We start from the raw sequence: 24,723 nt of genomic DNA, 5'->3' as shown, positions 1-24,723 counted from the left end.
GATAGATACCTTTTTTTTTTTGTTAAACTTAACATTTACAAGTCTATATGTTTTTTAACATTTATCCCGACCATGCAATTTTTAATCTGCACAAGCATCCCGTCTGCATGACCCCCCGACACAGCAGGCTACACCAGCCAGCTGTTGGATTATTGCCACAGCACTATCTCATCGGCGAAGGCGTGTCACTCCCCCCGAATTACTCAGATCCCCTTTGTCCTCCTCGGTGCCCAGCCAGCGACACTCATGGCGGCTGCACCCGTCAGACAGCGCTCCGGGCCGGGGGGAGCCCGGGCGCAGTTCCCGCCTTGCTACTACGAAGGATACCTGGAGAAGCGAGGACCGAAGGAAAAGGTAGGTCCGCAGATCAAGTGCCATGTTGTCTCGGTCGGTGCATGCTGTTAAGGAGCCGTGGCCGGTGTGTGTGTGTGTGTGTGTGTGTGTGAGAGCGTGTGGGTATCTATGCACAGCAGCAGCAGCACACCGGCTGATCCTCCCCAGTTCCCAGGGAGCTGTCAACTTCCTTATTGTCGTGGAAAGGGCGAGGCAAGACTTAGCACTGGTTGTGGCGGGGCTTTTTCCTCAGATCACACGTTTCGTCCTCTTATAAATCTGTTTCTATTGCGATTGCAACAAATAATGAACGAATCGGGATATAGGGATCGAGGGAAGCATGCTGTCAAAACGTTGCATGCCAATTCAATTACATCACTTGAACAGTTCACGACTGTGTCCCTTTGCCTCAATGAGACATAGAGAACCCACTGTCCTGTATGTCTCAAACAGCATGTCTGCCAAGCATTTTCCTCACCCACAATTCAATGCTACTCTTCATTGACATCTTGTTCTGACAGCCTGCTCTATAAAGTGCATTTCCAATATCTCAACTGCAAAGTTACTCACAGTCAATTCGACAATATGAAACAAATTGCATCATATTGTGTTTAATTATAAGGTGATGGGACACCCCAACTACCCACCCCCCGTCTCCCTCATTAGGCTCATTTCAAATTCAGGACTGACATGTAATGTGAGCCTGGCTCAGGTGCAGGATATTTGACTGATCCATAGCCACAGACTGACAGCAGCTGAGGCTCACTCCATTAGCAACCTGGGACAGGAAATGAGAGAGCAATAAAAAAAAAAAAGGGAAATATCCATTACACAGATGTGACAACCAACACAGTTGTTATTACAGCTTCCCCTCTCTTTTTTCCCCCACATATCTGCTCATCTCTATGTGTTTGATAGGCATCCAGACGATTATGGACCTCTCTGTGTGGGAATTCTTTGTTTTTCTTCAACAATGCTAAGGACGCTCATGTAAGTGTCAGAATATAAACATTGTGTTTGTCGTGAATTATAGCATGGATATTAACAATAGAACATACTAAGGAGTGTGTGTGTGTGTTTGTGTTACAGTATGTTGAGAAGATGGACCTCAGTGGATTTGTGTCCCTGAAGGACGACTGCAGCCGGGACAGAAACCTGGAGGCAGCCAGACTCATCCTGCGCATGAAGGATGGGGAAACCAAACTGACAGTAATGCCACTCGACACACAGACACACACGTATTAAAAATGAACTCTCCTGGCATCCTCGGGCGTTTTTGACGCTTCAGAAGCTTTTGGTGTGAACTCACAGTAAATGCTGCTGTCTTTTCCAGGCACCTAACCTTGAATCAAGGGAACTGTGGAAAGGTTTCCTCTACTCTGTCATAGATGTAAATACACACACACACATCCTACACCTGCTTCCTTCTACCAGTGTCTCTCTCTTGTGCCATTTGGTGAGAAATTCTGCCTTCTGTCCCCTCACAGCTCAACGTACCGTCCTGTCTCACGTTGCTGCCGGGCCAGCTGCAAATGCTGAAGGAGGTGGTGGACAAAGAAAGGTCCCGACGGAGAAGTCGCACACCCACGCGGGCTCCTCCTTCGCCGCTCTCCGTGCCTTTAGTTGGAGAGATCCCAGCGTGAGTCCTCCTCTGTGTTGAGAGAACTAGTCGTGTGAGCAGAACTGTAGGCTATGTGTTGTTCCTAACTTACATGTTTGCCGTGCAGGTGCTTTCGACCGGTTTCCCGAACAGAGGCTGAAGTCCTTCTGGAGAGACACCCAGATTGTGGCAACATGTTGCTCCGTCCGGGCAGAGATGGATGCTCACTTGCTGTCACCACCCGACAAGACTTAAATGGGTAAAAACCAGCAGACACCTTTTCCACTGCTCAGCTGCAAATATCATAGACGGACACCACTTTCACTTCTGTTTCTCCTTTTTTTTAAATGTAGGTCAGTGTTCAGACATTACCGTGTGACTCAGAGGGATCAAGGCGGTTATGTCATTGATGTAGAAAATCCTGTAAGTGTATGATACTCACAGATAAGGTTCACATTTATCGACATTTCAGATTCACATATGGGTTTATAAAATTCTGTTAGTGTACATTTTACATTCCTACACTTTATAAGATTCTACCAATTGTTTTTTATTGGAGAAACATTGGGTTCAAATAGCATCATTTCAACTGGTTCTCCCCTGACACTGGTATTGATATTGTAATTCAGGCTGTCTGTGAATACCATGTACCACTGGTGCTGTCTTTTTCCAAATTTTAAATCTGCACACCACACTATGTGTAACTACTCGTCATCAGTGCTTATAAGCACAGGCACCAATCTGTGTGGACAAAATGAATGCCATTCTTGATTCATTTGAGTTATGCTTTGAGATTACAGCAGTCAGTAATGTAGATACCATTATTAAATCAGCAGCATGTAATGCAACAGGCTTCTCCTCACAGATTCCTTGTGCTACACTTCATGAAGTCATTGATGCCCTGGTAGAGAAGACAGCAGGAACTCTACAACCTTTCCTACTGGAGGAGCCGTACGAGGAGAATATCAGTGAGGCAGACAATTTTAACCGCCTATTGCAATTTTAACCGCCTATCTTTAAAAAATCTATGACTCAAGATGTGTATGTTTTTTTTGTGTTAGCATATGTTTCTGCCAATGATGAAAATGGAGAAAAGATCCTCCACACTGCCCCTACCAGCCCACTGCCAAAGGCTCCTGCCCTGCCTCCAAAACAAGGTTTCTCCCTTTAACATGAAGCAAAACCAGTGCAGAGTGTCACAGACAGAAATAAATACTTTCTAATTATTTTCATTCTGATGCAGACCGTTGGTGCGGCAGTCCCCTGTCCAGATCCCCCGCCCCGGACCGCCGTATCCTGACTTCACCAGTGCCGGCCTCGCCCACCAACCCAATGAGGCGACTCATTCTCTCACCTTCGCCTCTTGCACATAGTGAGTGAATATCTGGGCTAGCCTCGCTTGCAGCTGTAGATTAGCAGTTCAAAGTGTATCTGAGTGTATCTTCTGACCTTCCACAGCGCTCAACGAGGAACTCAAAATGAAGCTGGAGAAGAGACGGGCCAGTCAGGAGTGACTTAGCTCATAAGGAACGGCTCCCTGTCACAGCGTACTCAATCTTCGGTGCCAAACCCCTTCTCACCGCAGCTATGTACTCATCCTGTGCCTTCTAGGTGGAAGACAAGGGACTACAAACAACGCCACTTTCTCTTACTGCTTTGTCCGCATGCATAAAAACTGTTTACAAACTGCCTGTGAGCAAAAAAATAGTACAACAACAAATGATTTTCCTTCAGAATACAATTCACAAAAACTCTGAATCTACGTGACTGGCAGCTACAACCTATGTGAGAAGCACTGACACACACCGGACCACCAACTGAGCCTGATGTTTTCCTGACTGTGTGCTGACCTGCTGATGTTACTGCTGCACCTGAGACACTTAATCTGCTCTGAAAGTAAAACAAACCAGACACGCTGAGGTCTCAGCTCAGTAATTCTCCTCATCGCCTCATTCCATTTGCCATGACTGAGAAAAAAGAAAAAAAAATCATCTGAATACAGGCAAGCTGGTGAGAAACTGAAACCTGCACAATCTCTGCCTGCTGCTCTAAGTGCTATTTGTGATTGACAAGCAACCATTAAGATGTTGTTGATTCAATGGCACTGCTGTGGTTAATTTAAAACCTAACCTAAACTGTATTGTTGGTGCTCATTTTAAAGTGTCTCATTATCCTCTGCTACTGTTTGTGTGCTACTGTATGGTGCTATGACTCACCAGTGCTCAGACCTACCTGGGTGACTTCTGTCCCTCTTCAAGAAAAATCAATCAAGTGTATATGTGGGTGCCCTCTAGTGGAGTGGCTGTGTGGCCTGCAGGGACAGATCCCTACCAGATACTTGGCATAAACCAACCCTTTTATGTTGCAGACTGAACCTGGCAAAAGCTTTTTGGCTTGATCACAGTATTACCATGCCCTACCTCTTTATCTTTAAGAAGAAAATATTTATTTATTACAGATCTTCAGGTGTTTCAACAATACCGATTTGTATTTCTACATGGGAAACTTTTTTTTTGTGGACATTTCTGTGAATTGGCCAGTCCTCCAGATTTTAAGTGAGTATTCGTGGCAAACTGACCCGTAAATGTCAATGAACAGTTTACTGTGTTTGTACAATAATGTGATGTGTCTATTTGATCACTATCAAAGCATAGTGTTTGTTAGATATCAAGGGCATTAAATTGTTTTGCATGGATTGTGATTGTCGCTCATGAATTGATAGCTTTTGTTTTTTCACTAATAGACCAGTTTGTTCGTTTTTTTTAATGGCCAGTTTTCAGATTACATATTTTCATTCCTGTGACAACATGACAATGAGGACAATAGATGATACTGGAATAAATCAATATGGGTGGATGATTATAGATGATGCTGGACAATCCACCCTGTCTAAAATGTGTATGATCTGGCTTGTCCAACAGGGCTCCAGACTGCCCCTAAATGGGGGCATTTGCCCCTGAAATTTGAGAGTGTGCAAGTAAATTTTTCATCTACTTGCCCATGTGCAACCAGTAAATTTGCTGTTTTTGTTGTTGTTGTTTTTAACACCAGTGAAAGTAGCGACTCAAAGAATCTTGCATGGAAGCAGGTCAATGTGTGTGAGGATCATGAATGAAAACAAAATGTGAATATTTTCAGTCAAGTCAATTATTGGTGTGTGCGCCCCTTAATTTTCTGCTGCGCTCCTAAAATTTTAAGTTGGGGCCAATGTGCTCCTAGAAAAAAAAGTTAGTCTGGAGCCATGTGGAAATACAGGTGAATATGTGATTCAGATACGGTCCGCTCTCTTTCATGTGGAATTCATAACAATAGAGATATTGGATAACACTGGCTTTTGATTTTATTTGCTGCTCCATCTTGGTGATGCACTAGTTACTTCTCCATTGTAGGCTGTAATTGTCCCGGCCATAAGCCTGTCCTTGGGCAAAATAACAGACAACTTTGAACTTTCCTCTCTGCATGAAAGTTATTTTGTTCCATATGACACCTGATATACATCTATTATGCCCCCACTATATGTAAAAAAAAAAAAAAAATGCATTAGCCATATTCTAATGTGTAATAATTCAACAGATGTGATAATAGCACATAAATAATCTGTGGTCCAGGCAGCACTCACTCACACATCATCACTGAGTAACGCTACTCCATCACTTCACCCCTGATTGAACATGTTTGCTCTCGTAGAAAAAACACACACACACACACACACACACACACACACACACACACACACACACACACACACACACACACACACACACCGTAAAACACACAGACTGCTTCTATCTTTTACCTCGGCCTTGTTGAATCAGCTGCAGCCGCTGTCGTCACGTTAAAGTGTGCGGAAACAATGAAAACTTTAATCAGAGCGATCAGCGCCGTCTCAACTGCAGCTTGACGGGGGTTGAAAAAAAAAAACCACACACACACACACACACACACACACCCTAGCAGCAGCCATTCAGCTCCTTTACACCGCGGGCTCGGTGCCGGATGACCGCTGAGTCTTTGAGAGGGACACAGAGACGGAGAAGCTGCTGAGTGGTAACAGAGAGACTTTTCTTTTCTTTTCTTTTCTTCCTGTGACTTGGATAAATGCACCTCTACAAAGTTAAGGAAGTTCCATCGAGCTGCTCTGGTTGACTACACCAACTACACCACTCCAACCAGGAGCGCGGGGCTGGCACTTGCTGCTGCGCGCCTGTCTGTCGGCTTCGTCTGCTCGTTCACTGCTCACGGATAAAAAATAAAATTTAAAAAAAAAAGAAGAAGAAAGAGGGAAAAACTAAAGCTTAGTTTTACCAGCAACCTGTTAGTTAGTTAATTAGCAGGTAATGGGTTTTAGAAATTGCGCTTAAACAGGTGTTGGGACTATTTTAATGGAGGTCTTTACAGTCTTGGGCGTGTCGGTGCGCAGGTAAGTGATTAATCTTGATACGAGTGTTTGTTGACGGTTCACCCACTGCTGCTGTTTGTGCTACAGTCTGTGAAACCACTGATATTTTTTGTGGGGGGTGAAAATGTATGATTCTGTTCATTTATATGGACTAAATTGACAAATTCTGCTCTGTATCGACGAAAACAAATTACTTTGTCACTGTTAAATTAAATTACCTAATGGTGCTTTATTCGCTCAATTATGCTAACAGACTTCCTTAGTAAATGCTTCAAAACGAGCGTGCTTATTGTTGCAGGAGGGCGTTATAGGCGCATAAAGGCTGAAGCCAAAGTGCAGCTCTTGTGTGTGTGTGAACCGATGTTGTTGAGTGAAGCTGTCTTTGCCCCAGGGCCAAAAATGTGAACCATCTTATCAGGGCTGCATTCTCTGACATGCTGCAGCTCATCAGTAGCCTAAAACCCAGCTCACCTCTCTTGAGAAAGCAGCTGCAGCCAGCAGCAGCAGTACACACCCACTATGAACAGGTAGTAGCAAAACCACGACCAACCAACCACAGCTGGTATTGCTTCAGTGCAGCAGCTGCAGAAGCGGTGGGGTAAAGGTTTCTTTGATTTTGTCTGTGTTGAAATGTGAAGATGACTTTTTTTTTTAAAAGAGCACATTTCCTGTTTGTGAGGCATCTCTTGCAACCCTCTCTCTCTTGCTCATATGGCCCAGACCCCGGCTCTCTGTGTGAGTCTCTCATTGTGTGCTTGTGTTTGGTGCTGCAGGAGAGATGAGGTTGACATCCCTGCACCCTGCTGAATGCCTTTCATGGCCCTGCATTAACATCACTATGGCACTGACAGAATTACTGCCGTGCTGACTTTAGCTCACTCTGCCCTTTCTGGCCATTAATCTATTTTTTTTGTTGTTGTTGTTGTTGTTATTGCTTTTGTTTCTTTCACTTTGTTTTTTTAAAAACATAATATATTCAATGTTTTTCCTCGCATCATTTTCCCCTTTTTGTTTTCTGTTTTGATATACATAACCTGAGTTGTTTCTCTGCCAGGTCCCGTGGTTAGTGAATTGATTGTGATATCCGTCCAACCTTTTTTTCTCTTTCAGCCCTCCTTGGCTTTGTTTCTTTGGTCTGTGCCATCTATCTCACCATGGACAGCCTGCTGAGAGGGGCCAGTAAAGGGGCCCATGCTCTTCACTCAGCAAAGACCTCATCACGTCATAGATGCCACTCGCTGTCTTTACCCATGTATGACTGACTGTTAGGGAAACAATAAAGCTGAAATTCCTCGTAGCTTGAACAAAGGAGCCATGCATCCGCTGCTGTCCCTCAGTATCTTTTGGCTTCTTCCTCTGGCCTTGACCCTGGAAGAGGACTCGCCACTGCACCATGTTCCCCGTAAATCTGTTCGTTTTGACAGTGAGTGTTGCTACCTGTCTTTCTTGTGTAACCTTGGCTTACAATGTGTCTACTCATTGTTGACACACACATTGTGTAAATTTGGTCAGACAAATTGCAAAACAGGAGTCTGGTTATTCATGGTTTCTAAATGACAACGAATTGAATCAACCATGTTTTGTCTGCAGGGGACAACACTCACCTGTTTAATGAGGAGGGTGTGTTTAACTACTCCACCATGTTGCTGAGAGAAGACCTGAATCTGCTGGTTCTGGGTGCCAGGGAGGCGCTGTATGCTCTCGACCTCAAGGACATCTCCAAGAAAATGGCTTCAGTAAGAACACACCTTTGCAAACAACACAGTTGAAGCCAATTCCTTCTTGGAGCAGCGCCCATTCATGGTTAGCATTAGGGAACTTTAGAAATGCCTTATCAAAGGTTTCTTGGATGAGGTCTGAATTCAGCCTCTGAGGAAGCAGCTGCTAAAGTTCAATCAACCCACGCCTTAACATTATGAAATTGTTATGTGACACTCACTCACTGACTTCCTTCTAGCCTAGAGCATCAAATCTGAGCATTTGGGAATGTTTGTCCTGAGCATTTAATTAAATGATAAATAATAAATGTTGTCACACAACATAGTCTACTTGCCAGCCCATAGGGCCCCATTGTGAACCCGGAAATGTTGAGTACCCCAAAGTTTTATGTTAGAAATATATAGTATGGGTCCCCAGTATTCAGAAACTGCCGGATGCTAACTTATATATATTGGGCAATTAGCACAATTGACATAATTAGCATAAATTAGCATAATTGCCTATATGGGCAATATTTCAACAAAATTGACTTGGCTGATCTGGGCAATATTGGAGTGGTTTTAGGGGTTATTGATGATGATGAATCCATTTCTGACATTTTCAAAATTCAAAATGGCTGTCTAAACCGGAAGTGACCAGATTTTAACCGCCAGTGGGCCGATTTTGATGGATTTCAATCTGGTCACTTCCGGTTTAGACAGCCATTTTGAATTTTGAAAATGTCAGAAATGGATTCAGCATCATCAATAACCCCTAAAACCACACTAATATTGCCCAGATCAGCCAAGTCAATTTTGTTGAAATATTGCCCATATAGGCAATTATGCTAATTTATGCTAATTATGTCAATTGTGCTAATTGCCCAATATATATAAGTTAGCATCCGGCAGTTTCTGAATACTGGGGACCCATACTATATATTTCTAACATAAAACTTTGGGGTACTCAACATTTCCGGGTTCACATTGTTGGCAAGTAGACTAACATGTCATGATGTCAGTATAGAACTTGGTATTGTGGTATTGTTCCCTCATATTGAGCAGGACTACATTTATCCTAACTCCACATGAGTCCTGTTCAGTTTTTAACCTCAGAAAAATTGTGGAGAAGTTTCTAACTAAAATCGTTTTCACTCTTCCAGGTGAAATGGGAAGTGACAGATCAGCAAGTAGACGAGTGTAAAAACAAAGGAAAAGATCCTGAGGTGGGTCCCTTTAGTCTTTGCCAATGGGAACTGATCTTGTGATCATGAGCAAATGTATTCATTGCTCTTTTTTTCTCTTTTTTTTAATGTATTTACAGACAGAGTGCAAGAACTATATCAGGATTCTGCATAAGATGGAGGATAACAGGATGTATGTGTGTGGAACCAATGCTTTTGATCCAGAGTGCAGTTTCATGGTGAGACAAATTCAGAAACACATCCCATACTTTACACAGACTGAATCAATTATCGTGTAGATATCTGCACCAAATCACTCAAGGACTTAAGTGTGTCTGTTTCTGTAGTCCTACACAGATGGAGAGCTGATACTTGAGAACGACAAAGAGGACGGCAAAGGGAAGTGTCCATTTGATCCTTTCCAGAGATACGCCTCCATCATGGTTGGTGAGTAGGTATTAAACAGAAAACAATATACCAAATATAGTTTTAACGCAGCAAAATAATAAAATGTAACATCTCTATGCTCGCCGTCTTCTTTCACCAGATAACGATTTATACTCTGCCACTTCAATGAACTTCCTGGGCTCTGAACCAATCGTGACGCGCAGCACTCCAGTCTCCATACGTACAGAGTTCAAGAGTTCCTGGCTGAATGGTAAGACGTAACAATAACAGCAGATGGTAGGACTTTACTGTCTCTGAACTGTACTCCTGCAGCCCTCTTATTTGTTTGTTTAATAGCTGATTCAATGTTTTTATTTTTTGTTCTTTCTACACCAGAGCCCAGTTTTGTTTCCATGGCTCAGATGCCAGAGGGGGATGAAAGCGAGGAGGGAGATGATGACAAGGTTTACCTGTTCTTCAGTGAAACAGCTGTGGAGTGCGACTGTTACAACAAACTGGTGGTCTCCCGTGTGGCCCGCGTCTGCAAGGTGATTTAAAGACTTGAACATGCATGTATTTGTTTTTCTTGCCGCTCGGTTTCCATGCACAACAATAGCATAATGTATAAACAGTGCTTCCTTCCTTCCACCCTTTCTGTTGTTTGATTGGGCATCCCGTTTGTCTGGCACCACTGCGCCTGTCCGTGCTCACAGGGGGATCTCGGAGGTCAGAGGACTCTGCAGAAGAAGTGGACATCCTTCCTGAAAGCCAGACTGGACTGTCCAGTGCTGGAGTCCCAGCTGCCGTACATTATCCAGGACACTTTCCGCTGGTGTGATCCTCAGAAGCACTGGAAGACCTGTTTGTTCTACGCCATCTTCACTCCGCAGTCGTACGTATGAATTAACAAACGTGTTGGCGTGTTTGTCTCAGTAGTGGGAGGAGGGTTGCTTTTTTTTTCTTCCTTAAGTGGTTGTTGGCTCACTCTTTGGCTCACATTTTCTGTGTGTGTTTCAGGGACACATCAGATCTCTCTGCAGTGTGTGTGTACCAGGTGTCTGACATCAGCAAAGTGTTTGCGGAGGGGAAGTACAAGACTCCAGTGCCTGTTGAAACCTCTTTTGTTAAGTGGGTGATGCATAGCGGAGATGTCCCCGTCCCTCGGCCTGGAGCTGTAAGTCTGCCCACTGTGTGTGTGTGTGTATGTGCTAGAAACAAAGCAAAATCTAAAAAGGCAACACCTTTTTCTTTTCTTTTTTTCTTTTTTACGAGTGTCCCAGCGGAAAGCTGATTCCTTTTGTACTCTGACTCTGTTGTCCCTCCTTTTCTCTTTCCTTTCCCTCTTCTCTTGCCAGTGTATAAACAATGAAGCTCGTAAAGCGGGTATAACTCAGACTCTGGACCTCCCAGACCGCACACTTCAATTTATCAAAGACCGGCCCCTCATGGACCAGCCCATCCAGCCAGTAGGAGAGAAGCCAGTGCTGGTGCGAAGGGGAGCTGCATTCACACGCATCGTAGTCAACCAAGTGCAGGCTGCAGATGGCGAGAAGTACAACGTGATGTTTATAGGCACAGGTGTGTGCAGGCAACATGACTGTTACATGATATAGTCATATTATTATTAGTCATAATTATCAGCTTGATATTACTGTTTAAGTATGGCATGTTTCTGTTTCACATGAAAAGAGGAAGGAAGTATGCTGAAAGCAGTGAACTACGATGGAGAAATGTTCATCATAGAGGAAACGCAGCTTTTCCAACCACCAGAGCCAATCAAGATTCTGAAATTTTCTAATGTCACGGTAATTTCAAACCCTACATGCCATGGTCAAATGAATGGCTACTTACTTTAAAAAATATTACTTGAGTGTAAGCTCATCGTATATCAGTGGAAAGCACATACAACAGCAAAACTCTTCTGTGTCTGTGTGTGATGTGAACAGCATCAGCTCTATGCAGGCTCAGAAAACGGAGCTGCACAGATCCCACTGGCCAGCTGTGAGAGGTCCTCATCCTGCATGGACTGTGTCCTAACCAGAGACCCATACTGTGGCTGGGACAAAGTTGATGGGAAATGTATTGCCCTTTCTAACTCACAAAGGTAGGCTACTGTCAACATGCAGAGCAAGCTGTGTTCACACCAGTTCTATCCAAACTAAGTTTCATATTGTATCTTCTGCTGCAGAGACCTGATCCAGAGTGTGAAAGAGGGAAATGCTTCTCTTTGCCCCAATCCTGGTGAGATAGTGCAAATGCAGTGTGATATATAAACATGATAAAGAAAATATTCTGATATGAATGATCTGTCTTGTTTTTAGATCCTATTAAACCCAAGAATCAGTCTTTCTGGCCAGGAGGAAACGTTAAGCTCCGTTGCCCTTCACCTTCCAACTTGGCGAAAATCAGCTGGGAGCGAGACGACCGCCCTCTGACCCCTTCCACTCGATTTCAGCTCCTATCGGACGGACTGCTCATCCTCAACACCACAGACAGCGATGGTGGTCGGTACCGCTGCGTGTCTGTGGAGCGCTCCAAAACTGACGAGTACACATCCACTGTGGCGGAGTACCAGCTCACGATGGCGGCCTCAGGCAGCGGCGGTCAGACACTGTTTCCACAGGCTCAGAGAGACGTGGCCTCTGTGGCCGGGCTGCAGGCTGTACTCGCGCTTACGCTGATCGCTCTTGTTGGCCTTTTGGCTTGGAACTTTTACAAAGGCCATATTCCTCTTCCCTGGAGATGTGGGAAGAAGAGCGAACAGTCCCACGAATCCCATCAGGAGGAGGGTCCGACCTCCACTGTGCCCTACCAAGAGCCACCGAGGCCTGTCCCCACAGAGGACAAGCCCCTCATGTCTGCAAGAGACAACAGCAGCAGTAATAACAACCACAACGGAGGAGAAGTGGCGTTCAGTGCTGCAGGGGGGGAGAACGGTGCAGCAGAAGTTAACGTCGCATCTCTCCAGTACATTGATGACGAGTCAGAAATTTAAAAATGACAGGTGACACAGTTCACCCTTGAGCGCCATTTAAAAGGTTAAACGGGAGCGGCACAACCCATATGTATCTAACCACAACTGGATTCAGTTCAACTGAGATATTTGAGAACTGAAATGTCAACTTACATGGGTCGACTTTTACAAGTTGGACAATAAGGGAGTGACAAATGTTCCAAACCGTGTTTGAAGAGACACTCTGACATGTTGAGACTTAAAACACCAAAAGATTTTATAAGTTTTTGAATAGAAAATAGAAAGGCTCGCACACCGCAGGGCTCCAAAATGCAGTTCATTTATTTCTCCTGTGAATAAATGGACTGCATTTTGGAGCCCTGCGGTGTGCGAGCCTTTCTATTTTCTTTTTAATTCTTGCACGTCTTTGGCTCAGCACCTGCCCAAAGTTCTTGGCACGGATGTGCGTGTGGCTTTTTCCCTTTTTTCGATACATACGTTTTTGAATAAGCATGAGATGCTTGAAGTTCTGCTTTACTTTTGTTTTATTACAGTTGTATATGTACATTTAAAAACACGTTTCTTACTAATTGTTGAAAACATTTTTTTTTTTTTTTTTAGATGATACATTTTAAGGACTGGTATGATTTACACAGGAAATGCACAATAACTGAAATTGAGCCATTTAATTTCTAACCTCTAGCTGCAAAGATTTCTTTTTATTGTATTAAACCTTTTCTACCTGGACCATGTGTTGTTGTGTTGTTTCGCTATATCCAAACAGAACAAACAGGATTTACAAGGTTTCTGCCAGTTAGGACTTGCCAGGAATGTGAGGAACAGATGTGGAAGTGACTGTCAGTCACACTCACAGCTTTGGTAAAGTAAAAAGGGGGGAAAAAATCTTTAATGTGTAATTTTCAAACAGCATTACAGTTTATTTTTCAGACAACAGTACAGATTTGGAGCTGTAACAATCTGATTTTGATAGTAGCTGGAACAAACCAATACAAAAATGACTGTACAACCAAGACCATACATACACTGTGTATGGTTAACAACACAGCAGCGGGGCTCTTGGTCCATCCTGGAGCGCGGCCTCTTATCTCCTGTAGCGGTATCTCTTGAAGTGGAACCACAGCTGGAAGATCCCGTTGGCAAACTGACAGCGGAAACCGTGCCGGTGCGAGTACTCCCACTCCCTGTTCACGATCTTGAAGGCGATGTCCTCGTAGGGCGGGCCGGCGTGGAACCTCAAAATACCAAAGTCCTTGTTGTCGGGACTGGGCTCGAGGAAATACTGCGGGGTGGAGCGTTTGTCGATCAGGTCTGGGTAGAAGATGTTGAACTTGTATCCCTGGACGATCTTGGGCGGAGGGTTGTCGAAGTCGTAATGCGTCTGGTTGTATTTGTTCCACTCGAAGCCGGTGTGGACCCTGTTGAAGAAGCGGGGTTTCCTCGGGCGGTATTTGTCCGCCCACAGGTACATCTTCCCCGTGACTGGGAACTCCACGCTGAACTGGGCCTCGTCGTTGCCCATGCCCTCTCTTGCGCGACGTACGAAGGCGTCTTCTGCGCTCTCGCTGGCGTCGCCTGATGGGAGGAAGAATTCGAAGGAGGGACAGTGAGTGAAACGATACATCTCCCATCACATTTTTAAATTAGGGCTGGGACTTTAACGCGTTAATTACGATTACTTATTAAAGCACTTATTAAAAAAAAAAAATTCAAAATTTTTATTTTTTTTTTCTCACGTGTGTCTACGTGCGGTGCGCCCGCACGCGAGAGAGGCGGCAGTTTGAGAGGCTGACTGGCAGAGATGAGAGCTGGTGAAACACTAGCATTGTTATTTAAAACACCATCTCTGATCTCTGCCTGCACATAGATACACAGACACGGGCGCACGCTAAATGTGCTATATAGTGCTAATTGCTCAGCTGCAGCGCTATATCTATGACCTGTCACTGTCACAGGTGCAGCTCATCTCATTATGATAGGACTTCACCCTCAGAGCTCTGTCTTCAGACTGTCCTGACCTGTCCCTGAACATCACACAGGGACAACATGGAGCTGCCTGTGTGATTGGTTACTGAGTTGTATTAATGTTTACATCAGGCTGAGTTCAACAAATCAGTTTATGCTGCTGTGATTTAAGTAGCCTAGTTAAATACTACAGTAATCATCATAGTGTATTGGAAGGAAAGACCATTTAATCTGTATGGATCAAATATCCATTAATGAATTAATCGATAATTTGCCTCCCTAGTCTGTTGGTCTTGGTTAAGTACCACCTTGAATGCTTAAGCTTACGTATTCAGTCATTCAATGGTATACTAAAATCCATGTGAAAAAAAAATGCTTCTCACTGTTCTCAGGTCAAATATTCATATGCGATTAATTAATTACAAAGCCTCTAATTAAATCGATTTATTTTTTTAATCGAGTCCTGGCCCTATTTTAAATAAACACAATTTATATGTCATGTGTTTTTGTATGTTACATGCTCTCGTACCTGTAACCTGTAGCTGTCTGCGTGCCAGCTGCAGCCTGTGTGCGTCCTCCTCTGGACTGATGGTGTGTGTGTCCAGCGGCAGCTCGGAGGAGGTGAGGAGCGCAGGACTGTAGCGCCCCGAGTCGTACTCGGCCTGGCTCTGCTGGATCAGGTCCTCCTCCGTCAGCACGGCCTCCACCACCTCACCCTTGTCCTCTTCGTCCTTCCCATCGCCCTTTTCACCTCCATCCTCATCTTGGTTTCCTGCTGTGGAAGTGGACGGGCCCGCCTCTTCGTCTGAATCCTCTGCTTCTCTTCTGCTCTTACTTTTTGAGGACGACCGTCCCGGCTCTTCTGAGGCATTCTCCCTGCTTTGTTCTCCCGCTCTCTCCCTGTTACAAACACATTTGGGATTATTTTCTATAGGAATTCACAACCTTATCAGAAACACATAAGTGAGAATGAATGTAACGTGAAGTGAAACAGACTTAACCCCAGGTCACGGTGACTGAATTAACCACTGGATCATTGCAGTTTATGGATGTGTGCAGCGTGTGATGTCCCGGTAACTTACTCATCTTCGTCACTCGTAGGCTCCTCTTTGATGATGGGGAACAAAGGCTCACTTTCTACTCCTTGTTCCTGTTTCAGCTTGAACAGCTTCTGACGTAGCACATCCTGGTGTCGCTCTCTCAACCTGCAACATTAAATCTGCAGTTTTACATCCACAAACTTCCACTGCCGAGTTACTTAATGCAACTGTATAACATCTTACCATAAAATGCTAAAACGAGAGGAACCATGAACGAACGATTGAACACACGTACCTGGCTCTGGCCATGTAGACTCTGACTTGCTGCAGCAGACTCTCCCAGTAACCGATATCAAGATTGGATCCTCCGGCTCGAATCTTTGTCTCGATGTTGAGATGCAGCGCCTGCAGCTGGCTGTACGTCTTTCCTTTGAACACCGTCTGGACGTCCGTGCTCACAGCTGTGTTGATGCCCTCGCGCCGATCGCCTGAGGTTCGAGGTAAAAACGTAATGGAAAACAACTGTGGTTAAACACGGTTCCCTGTCGCTTTCACCACAGCTGCAAAATATGACAAACATAGAGGACGGACGCAAATACAGCTTCACAGAGCAGAGGTGTAAACCCACTGTTCGATGTTGGTGCAATACACACATACCTGGTCCTTTCCCAGAGGCCTCCAGTTTCCTAAGTTTGCTGATCTCGTCCTCGGTGATTGTTGTCATGTCTCTCCAGAAGTCCACGTTCTTGCCTTGCTCCAGCTCCATATACACCTGCCAGTGTAATGACACTCTTACAGTGAATTGTGTACAGATTATGTTCATTTTAAGTTACATACAACATCTGTCTGAGCATCTGGCTCAGTGATCATCCAAACTCTGCATTTGACTGTATGGTGACACAATGTGGTTCACAGCATGACATCTCAATTATACTAGAACCAATTATTTATTGCAGGGTAGTCAAACATAAGGCCCGTGGGCCAAAACCGGCCCGCCAGAGGGTCCAATCCCGTCCGCGGGATGAATTTGCCAAGTGTGAAAATTGCATAGAAGACAGAAGAGGCATAATACTGTTGAAATTGCACGTATACTGTCTTTCTTGGGACGTTTCTGGTTGTTCACAATGTTTTCTGAAAGGATAGTTCATAAAATGTAACCATCTAAATGATGTACTTCTTTGCACGAAAACAAAGGGAAAAATTTATATTCTCATTATTTATAAGTTATTATGCTCTTATTTTACTGGTTGGGCCCACTTGAGATCAAATTGCGTTGTATGTGACCCCTGAACAAAAATGAGTTTGACATGCGCCTAATTTATTGATTTTCAATTTAGAGATTTTGGCACCTCCAAGTGGCAAATAAAAGGAAGGACACTGGAGATGATTGTGTCCACCAGGATTGTCCCACCAGAATATCCCCTAAATAATTTGTAAGTTGGCATAATCAGATAAAAAGTCTAAATATAATACATTTAACTAACACAATTTATATCTTTCAAATCTGAATCTCATTCAGACTGAAGTTATCACCAGACTCATGCAATTTCAGCACTGCAATCTCTGGTGTGTTCATTTGAGCTGTTTTATGTATGCTCATATTATTTACTGGGTTAAAAGAGACACAACAGTAGAGGGATTGTGAGGCGTTTTTTCTCTGACCCAGAAAGGAACAGTGCAGAATTTTGATTTAATTTAAGTGTAAAGCAAATTTTAAAATGTAAATTATGGTCAAAAGGACGTTACTTGTGACAACAGAACAATTTTAAAATTAGTCCGGAGCCCATTAATGAACATTGAAAAAACGATAGATTCTTGAACAAAAACGAATATAAACATCCACACGCTGCAGTTGGATGGTATGAAATGAACTGATCATAGGTGACCTGATATCTGAGGTAAACATTGATTACGACTGGAAATGCCCTTTAATTACATTGCACACACCCCCAATTACAGCAATCCTGTGTAACAGGAGCTGTTGTAAACCACAGGTATGGAACATTTAGACTTATTAAATGTGACTTAACAACACACCTTGATGTCCTCCAGCAGGTCGTCCATGTCGGTGACTGTGAGCCCGTTGAGGAAGGTATATGGTTCGTGCATCTCCACGGCAAGGTCGTCATCCTCTGCGCTGATGTACTTGGCCAAAAGATCAATGGGCTTGGCACGGCCATCACGAATTCGAATCTTGGACCTAAACACACAGCACGCAAGGATGTTCAGATGATACATGTACGCATTCGGGAACTGTTGTAGGAAACCTGGGGCCGTATTCACAAAGAATCTTAAGGTTAAAAGTAGCTCCTAAGGGCCGAATTTAGGAGCAACTCCTAAAAAAAGTGGGCGTGTCAGTCTTAAATTTAGGACTCCTAGTTTTTTTAAATAAGAGTAATTCACAAAGTATTTTAGGCCTAAAAGTAGCTCCTAAGTCTGGGAGAGCTTAGAAGTCCTCGTGAGGACTCCTAACTCAGTAAGACCTATTCACAAAGAATCGGAAATGGCTGCAGCCAGGCAAATGTATGGAGGACTGCGAATTGCTGCAGAGGGGGGTGCTGGAGCACCTGCCCCTTTGCCCTTTGATGCCCTAAGTGCCTTTTTGTCTGCGTTTTTTTTTTTTGTCATCTACAACATTTTCGCTATAAAACGGGAGTAGTGACGGTGACGAACTGTCCAATATCGGCGTCACAACGGTCGGACCGAGGTAACTGCGACCGCTGCGATGCAGTCATGCTGATGTGAGTCAAAAATATTTTTTAAAAGTTGGTGGGTGAGCTAGACACATATATCTGTTAGTAGTAATAGCTCACGTGATAGGGCTGCTCTCCCAGTAAACTAAACTTGTTGTCAGTCTGGGTTCGAATCCTGCTATAGGCCGCAAATGTGAGTAATGCATTTTCTTTTCTCATCATTATTATGATCACCATATAATATTAGGGCTGTCAACGAACGGGGGCGCCGCAGAGGAGGGAGGGGAGGGAGCGGGGGTGCGCCGCCGGCACTCAACAACCAATCACCGTGTTGAGCGCCTCGAATTCGTGCACGAGAATTGACGTAATCCATAGCAACGGGGCGTCACCAGGGCGTCACTCTTACTTTGCTCTTAGTGATTTATCCTTAGTAAGAGTAGGTCTCAGCGGCTTTGTGAATAGCTTTTAAGAAAAAACTCATACGTAAAAACTTTTAGTGCGAGTTAGGAGCACTCCTAGCGGTAAGATAAAATGCTTTGTGAATACGGCCCCTGAAGATGGTTACCAGAGTGCATCACCTTGATTCACCTATACATGAGGTAAAATAGACCAACAGAAAGAAAACCCAGTGAGACAATGAAAAAATGTGTGGATCTGCATCGGCTGTGGCTTCAGACTCACCGTAGCTTTGCCTGGTGCAAATGGAAATTGTCTTCCTGTTCAGCCCACGTCTTGAAATGCTCCGCCTCCTTCTCTCTCTGCAGCATCTCCAGCTCCGTCTCTCTCATGGCCTTCTCCCGCTCCCGCTCCAGGCGGAGTTGTTTTACCTACGTCGACGCCAGCAGAATGATCAATGAAGGATGTTCTCATTACTCTGCAACATTGTACTGTTGTATAATAAAAACCTGCCCCTCTCTCTGCTCATACCTTCTGCAGCTCTCTGCGGTTCTCCTCCTGAATCTGTTTGTTCCTTTCTTTCAGATCTTTCTCTCCCAGATGGCCGATGCCTTTTATATCCAGTGCCTTAAAATTAAAAATCACGCAGATTCACAACAAAAAAAGTTATTACAGGAAACTTGATACACTTCTGTGACTGAGATCATGTTTAAAGGGATAGTTCAACATTTTGGCAAATTGGCCCATTGCCATAATCGCTATAGTCATAGCAGTAGGTTCGTTACCTTTAATTGTCGGTGTAAGCTATTTTTAGAACGGAGGAGCGGAGCGTCAGGCTGCTCAGGGCTACACTATGGAGGCTAATGGAATTTCTTGGTTTTCCTCATCAAACTCATCAAATACAAAATCCCAAAACTCCAAAACGCTTTCGTGGACAAGTTGTGACCTGCACAATCACCACGCTATGAGATAATAATGGAACGTTACGAAACGGAGCCGTTTTCGAGGTAAATACAGGGTAAATACAGAGTCTGCTTGCTGAAAAACTGTCCCTGAACGCAGTTCAGCGGTAACAGTACAGCGGTTTTGCATGAATTTACCTCTAAAACAGCTCCGTCTCGTAACGTTCCATTATTATCTCATAGCGTGGTGATTGTGCAGCTCACAACTTGTCCACCACAGCCTTTTGGAGTTGTTGGGTTGTGTATTTGATGAGTTTGATGAGGAAAACCAAGAAATTCCATTAGCCTCCATAGCGTAGCTCTGAGCAGCCTGACGCTCCGCTCCTCCGTTCTAAAAATAGCTTACACCGACAATTAAAGGTAACGAACCTACTGCTATGACTATAGCGATTATGGCAATGGGCCAATTTGCCAAAATGTTGAACTATCCCTTTAACTACAGGAAGCAGCTCTCCAACTCACCTTCTGCCATTTGAATGTTCCTAATAAGTTGTTGTCACCAAAGGGATTGTCTGCGTTGGTGTAGCCCATGTACTCCTCACTCCATCCCATCTTCTCTCTTCTTTTCTTCTCCTTTGCTTCTTTCTTTGCCAGTCTTCTCGCTCTCTTCTCCTCCGGTGTCTCCAGGGCTTTCAACATATCCCTCTGTTTTTTCTGCTCCTCCTTTTCTTTGACGTGGGTTTTGCTGTCGGAGGAGTCGGCCGAACTGGAGCGATTCCTCCCTCTGTCTCTGTCCGTCCGATCTCTGCTTCTTTCCCTCCTCCCTCGCTCCCTTTCTTCACTCCTCCTCCTCCGCTCTTGGCTTTGGTCTCTGTCTTTCTCTTTTCTTTCCCCGTCTCGGCCACTGCCCGTCCACCTGTCTCTATTATCTCTGTCCCTTTCCCTCTTTTGTCTGTCTCTGGCTGGACTCCCTCCGTCAGGACTTCTCCGTCTTCGTCTCTCTCTATCACTGCTTCCACCACGGGAGTCAGAGCTGGACATGGACCTCCTCCTTATTCTCTCTTGAGATGTTCCCCTCCTGGCCTCCACTTCTACTCTCTTCCTTCTCATTTTGGCATCATCTGAATCAGAACTGGGACAGAAGAAGTGATTTTTTTTTTTTTACATTTTCACTTACTGGTGAGCACCCATTTATTGAAGACTGCAGCAATACGTGTATTCTTTACTAATCAGCAGAGTAATGGCAGTATATTTTAATAGATAATATGTTAAGCTGTAAAGAGCTTCTGGTGTGTAATCTGTGAGCCCTTGAAAAACTAAACCCACACTCTACAAACTCTCTCAAAAACTCTTGCTGGCAGGTCTTCATCACCTGATATGAAAGTTAGTTACCGTGAGTGCTTACAACTTTGTCCTTGACATATTGATGTCGTGTTTCCATGGGAACTGTAGTCTTCTGGGCTGCTTGGCCCCCACATCATTAGCCTTTGCAGCCAAGTTGACCAAAGATACCATTACAATACGTTAACTTGTAACTGTTAGTTTTTCCAACAGTTCACTGAGAATATCTGACAGATCAGCAAGTAAATGGATTATAAATAATTTCGTTGGATTGCATGATGAGATGGTGTAACTAATGATGACGTCTGCCATTGCATCCACTCGGGTTACCATAGGAGCAATACGTAGTTCTAAATAGATGAAGAAAATGCCGCTTAAAGGGGACATATTATGCTTATTTCTGCTTCTTGACATGGTACCTCGATGTCTATAAGTAATGTTAGTAACATACTTTGGTCAGAAAAACCAAAAGATTGAGCACAGATGGGTTCTCTACACACCAGTTTCACAGCCCTGCTCTAAACGGTGGGTTTAGAATAGGGTTTCTCAACGGGGGCGGTACCGCCCCCTGGGGGGCGTTCTGAACTTTGTGGGGGGCGCTGGGAGCGTGAGGGCTGAGAGGGGGGCGCTCAGGCAAAAATGGGGGGCACCACAACTTGGCTCCTACAAAGTTCATTTGAGCTCTACTTTTTCAACTTTAATGGTTTCCCAACTTTTTAAGTGCAAATGACCGACATAAATAACCTACTTTTCAACTGATATAATCCGCAAATATAACACTCATAATGCGGGAAATTCCCGCACACGTTCAAACCAACCATAGTGCGCAGTTTGCGCACTACAGGAGCGCTGCGTCAGACTTAAATGACACACACACACACACACACACCTTTGTATAGTTTACCCATAGGCTACTGAATGAAGTTAGATGGATTTTTATACCAAGTACAGCCAAACATTAGTGTAGGCTACAGGCTGAAGAAAGAGGAATAGCAGAGCTCCTATGACTGCTCGTCTCTGCGAGGAGCAGGTGACCTGAGCCGTCTTTTTTATTTTTATTTTTTTTAGCGGCGCCGTCTTTACAGGTGAAGCACACGCACATGTCCGCCCGACTTTACCCGACAGGGTTTTCCTGCCGATCTAAGGTGATTTTTGGCCGCCACCTCTACAGCGTGCATGTTGGGTCTTTAGATATAGCGTCTTGCACAAACACCCCGTTTGAAGAGGGAAGCCCGTAAATTACCAGCGGTGTCATGTCAATAGAAACCGAGGGGGCAGGTGCCCCCTCAGATTTGAGGGATGATTTTTTTTTTTTTTTTTTTTAAGTTGCTTTACCTTACTTATTATTTTACCATCTAGCTATGATCAGTGGTCATATTGAGTGAAATATATTACAAATAATGTCATAGTCCATCTCAAAAAGACATCATTGCCTTTTTCCAAAAATTACAACCCCCCTCCTTTCTGATGGATGTGGTCTCTTCCGCCCTGACGCACACACGCGCACCTTGCCTGCATCAGTCCGTGCTTGGGGTAATAAAAAAAAAAAGTCTGTGCTAGGGGAGGGGAGCTACCTTCAATGGAAATGTGAGAGCAGTGTAACATTAAACTAGGGATTTCAAATGTTTAATCAAAGAGGAACTATGTAAGTCCTGCTTTTCCGCTGTTTTGCCAGCAGTCCCTGGCCATGTATTGATTTTTTGCCGCAAAAAATCTATACGTGGCCATGTGCATTTGTTTACACCGAAGCTGCCGAAAAATCAATATATGGAGTGGTGAAATAAGTTTTTTGAAATACATCCACCTTATTGTTCCACATTGTTAGCCAAGATAATGTTTCTGAAATTCAGTTTACCAACTTTTTGGTCCTCAGTTAGTGCCCAAAATAAGTGATTTGAGGGCATCCTCAAAAAAATTTTGCAAGCACAATTGGACATTCTAGCACCAAATCAACAATCTTTTTTTCTTTTTTTTTTAACCGCAACATAGGGTTCACGTCATGATATTGTTTGTATTTTGAGTAGGCTATTAAAACTTCCATAGTCCATAGTTTTCTTTGTTTGATATGTCAAGAGACTTTTGGTTAAGTAACCATGGACAGCTCCGTCATCATTACCATCATTATGGGCAGTTTTTGTTCTAGAGACCTGTAAAAAAATAAATAATTTAGGTCAAATGCTGGAAGTTTGAAGTCCGCTTTTTGAAAATTTTCAAATCCCTTGTGAAAACACACCTTCGTCATGAGGACAAACTGTTTTGGTGCTTGAAATGTTTACCAGAGTCTTAGCTTCACGAAAGCAGTGAAATATGAATAAAGTAACAGATAAGTGTAGAAAACAAGTTTAAAGCGAAATTTTGTAACATTGTTTTTTTTGTTTGGGGGGGGGGGCGGCGGCGGCGGTCAGAGGATCATGGTATGGTCAGGGGGGCGTTGGTTCAAAAAAGGTTGAGAACCACTGGTTTAGAACCTTCGCTCTGGTAGCTGAGGTAACCATGGTAACCATGGGAGCGAAGGCTTTTTTTTTTTTTTTTCAATAGAGAAAAACTGTAATTCAAAACTTTGTTTCACAGTACAAAAATAGTTTTTCATGGTAACATGCAATTACTAAAGCACAATTATATTATACGCCAGGGGGAATTTATAAGTTTACAACAATTTTTTTTTTTTTTCATATATATTGATAGTCTTAATCGCTTTCTGGTTGTTTGAAAATTTGATGGAGGTTATGTATTGCTTGAGCTCACTGTTAAAAGCAGTAAAGGAAGGTTTTTTTTTAATGAACTTACATTTGTGAATATGAAATGTTGCCATTAAAATAATAAGGTTGATAATAAAAGTTATGTTGGCTTTTTCCTTGTTTTTTTTTCAGGTCAGGGAGCCCAAACAGAACATTCCTCCAAAACAAAATAAAATCACCATCAGCATTGATAGCAACAAAATTACAAATATCACTCCATAGTTTTTGCACAATAGGGCAGAGCCAAAACAAATGGGAGCGAGGGCTTGAATATTCACATCACCCGGCTTGTGATGTAATAAGCCCGGTGAAATTAAAACGGCTTGTTAAGGGACACATTTTCTTACCATGGCAGTTTACCAAATATTGACGTAGTAAAACTGACGTTTAAGGGGTGAGGAGGCAAATACACATAGGCTACTAAAACAATGAAAAAGTGAGTTTTGCATAATATGTCCCCTTGTTTAAGTTGTCTACTTTTACTGTAGTTGAAGTTGTGATTTCCCCTCCGTTGTGCATCGCTATGAAGTTGCATCGAACCGGAAAACGTATAAAACTTTGCACAACCGTATAACCAGAGGGAAACCAGAGAGCGGAGGAGACACTTACCTGACTGATCGACCCGTCGACTTGCTCCTGTGGCGCGGCGGTCCTGGCCTCCGGTCCCCCTCGGAGCCGCTCCTGGACCCCGGACGGTCTCCGTGTGGAGGCCGCCGCCTGGCAGCAGGAGAGCCCTCGCTGGAGTCCCTGCTGCCGGACCGGACGCGACCACGGGCGGCTCTCTTCGACTCCGCGGACCGACTGCGGCCTCTCCTTTCCTCCGGGGATCGAGACCGGCTCATTTTGGACCTGTTCCGCCGGTTCCGACCCCGACTCCCGGACTTGGAGCGGGACCGACGTCGTGACTTCGGGCCCATCGCGAACTTCTTGTTGTGTGGGTCCTACGGCAGCTCTGTCGCGTAAATAAGAGGTAACAAATTAAATCAGTTTACCATCCTTACGGTGGTAATACAAGGTATACATCAATGAACTATATCGGGGTTTTTTTCCCCCGAAATGTATAAAAGCAAATATGTC

At 44.0% G+C, this 24,723-nt stretch overlaps 3 protein-coding genes across 5 annotated transcripts; 2 read left to right on the top strand and 1 right to left on the bottom strand.

Moving 5' to 3' along the window:
• Positions 1–107: 107 nt before the first annotated feature.
• On the top strand, positions 108–3,679 carry stap2a (signal transducing adaptor family member 2a; the record flags this gene model as incomplete). The annotated part of the gene is given in 13 exon segments (XM_083992069.1): positions 108–191; positions 194–221; positions 224–354; positions 1,252–1,323; positions 1,423–1,542; positions 1,667–1,723; positions 1,821–1,972; positions 2,061–2,192; positions 2,287–2,356; positions 2,799–2,901; positions 2,995–3,090; positions 3,177–3,305; positions 3,392–3,679. Coding segments are annotated over 13 exon segments (1,230 nt in total). The 3' UTR covers positions 3,448–3,679.
• Positions 3,680–5,885: 2,206 nt separating this feature from the next.
• sema4e (semaphorin 4e) lies at positions 5,886–12,840 on the top strand. 2 transcript variants are annotated; one of them, XM_083992057.1, is made up of 15 exons: positions 5,886–6,353; positions 7,443–7,755; positions 7,923–8,068; positions 9,193–9,255; positions 9,354–9,452; positions 9,561–9,660; positions 9,761–9,871; positions 9,997–10,148; positions 10,314–10,492; positions 10,618–10,774; positions 10,956–11,178; positions 11,290–11,405; positions 11,547–11,704; positions 11,789–11,841; positions 11,922–12,840. In XM_083992057.1, exons 2-15 carry the CDS (start codon positions 7,647–7,649, stop codon positions 12,593–12,595), a joined length of 2,340 nt encoding a protein of 779 aa, XP_083848183.1. In that variant the 5' UTR covers positions 5,886–6,353; positions 7,443–7,646; the 3' UTR covers positions 12,596–12,840. The 2 variants fall into 2 exon arrangements, with proteins under 2 accessions (XP_083848183.1, XP_083848184.1); XM_083992058.1 differs by lacking the exon at positions 5,886–6,353 and having other exon boundaries at positions 6,492–7,755.
• Positions 12,841–12,985: 145 nt separating this feature from the next.
• On the bottom strand, positions 12,986–24,569 carry cactin. Of its 2 annotated transcripts, none has more exons than XM_083992054.1 (10): positions 24,256–24,569; positions 20,090–20,699; positions 19,197–19,292; positions 18,951–19,096; positions 17,614–17,776; positions 16,234–16,348; positions 15,872–16,064; positions 15,619–15,741; positions 15,066–15,436; positions 12,986–14,146 (listed from the first exon to the last, which is right to left on the bottom strand). In XM_083992054.1, exons 1-10 carry the CDS (start codon positions 24,561–24,563, stop codon positions 13,656–13,658), a joined length of 2,616 nt encoding a protein of 871 aa, XP_083848180.1. In that variant the 5' UTR covers positions 24,564–24,569; the 3' UTR covers positions 12,986–13,655. The 2 variants fall into 2 exon arrangements, with proteins under 2 accessions (XP_083848180.1, XP_083848181.1); XM_083992055.1 differs by having other exon boundaries at positions 24,277–24,569.
• Positions 24,570–24,723: the final 154 nt, after the last annotated feature.

The sequence above is a fragment of the Trachurus trachurus genome, assembly GCF_905171665.1.
Source record: "Trachurus trachurus genome assembly, chromosome: 17".
NCBI lineage: Eukaryota > Metazoa > Chordata > Actinopteri > Carangiformes > Carangidae > Trachurus > Trachurus trachurus.
This window is presented reverse-complemented; position numbering and strand designations above follow the sequence as displayed.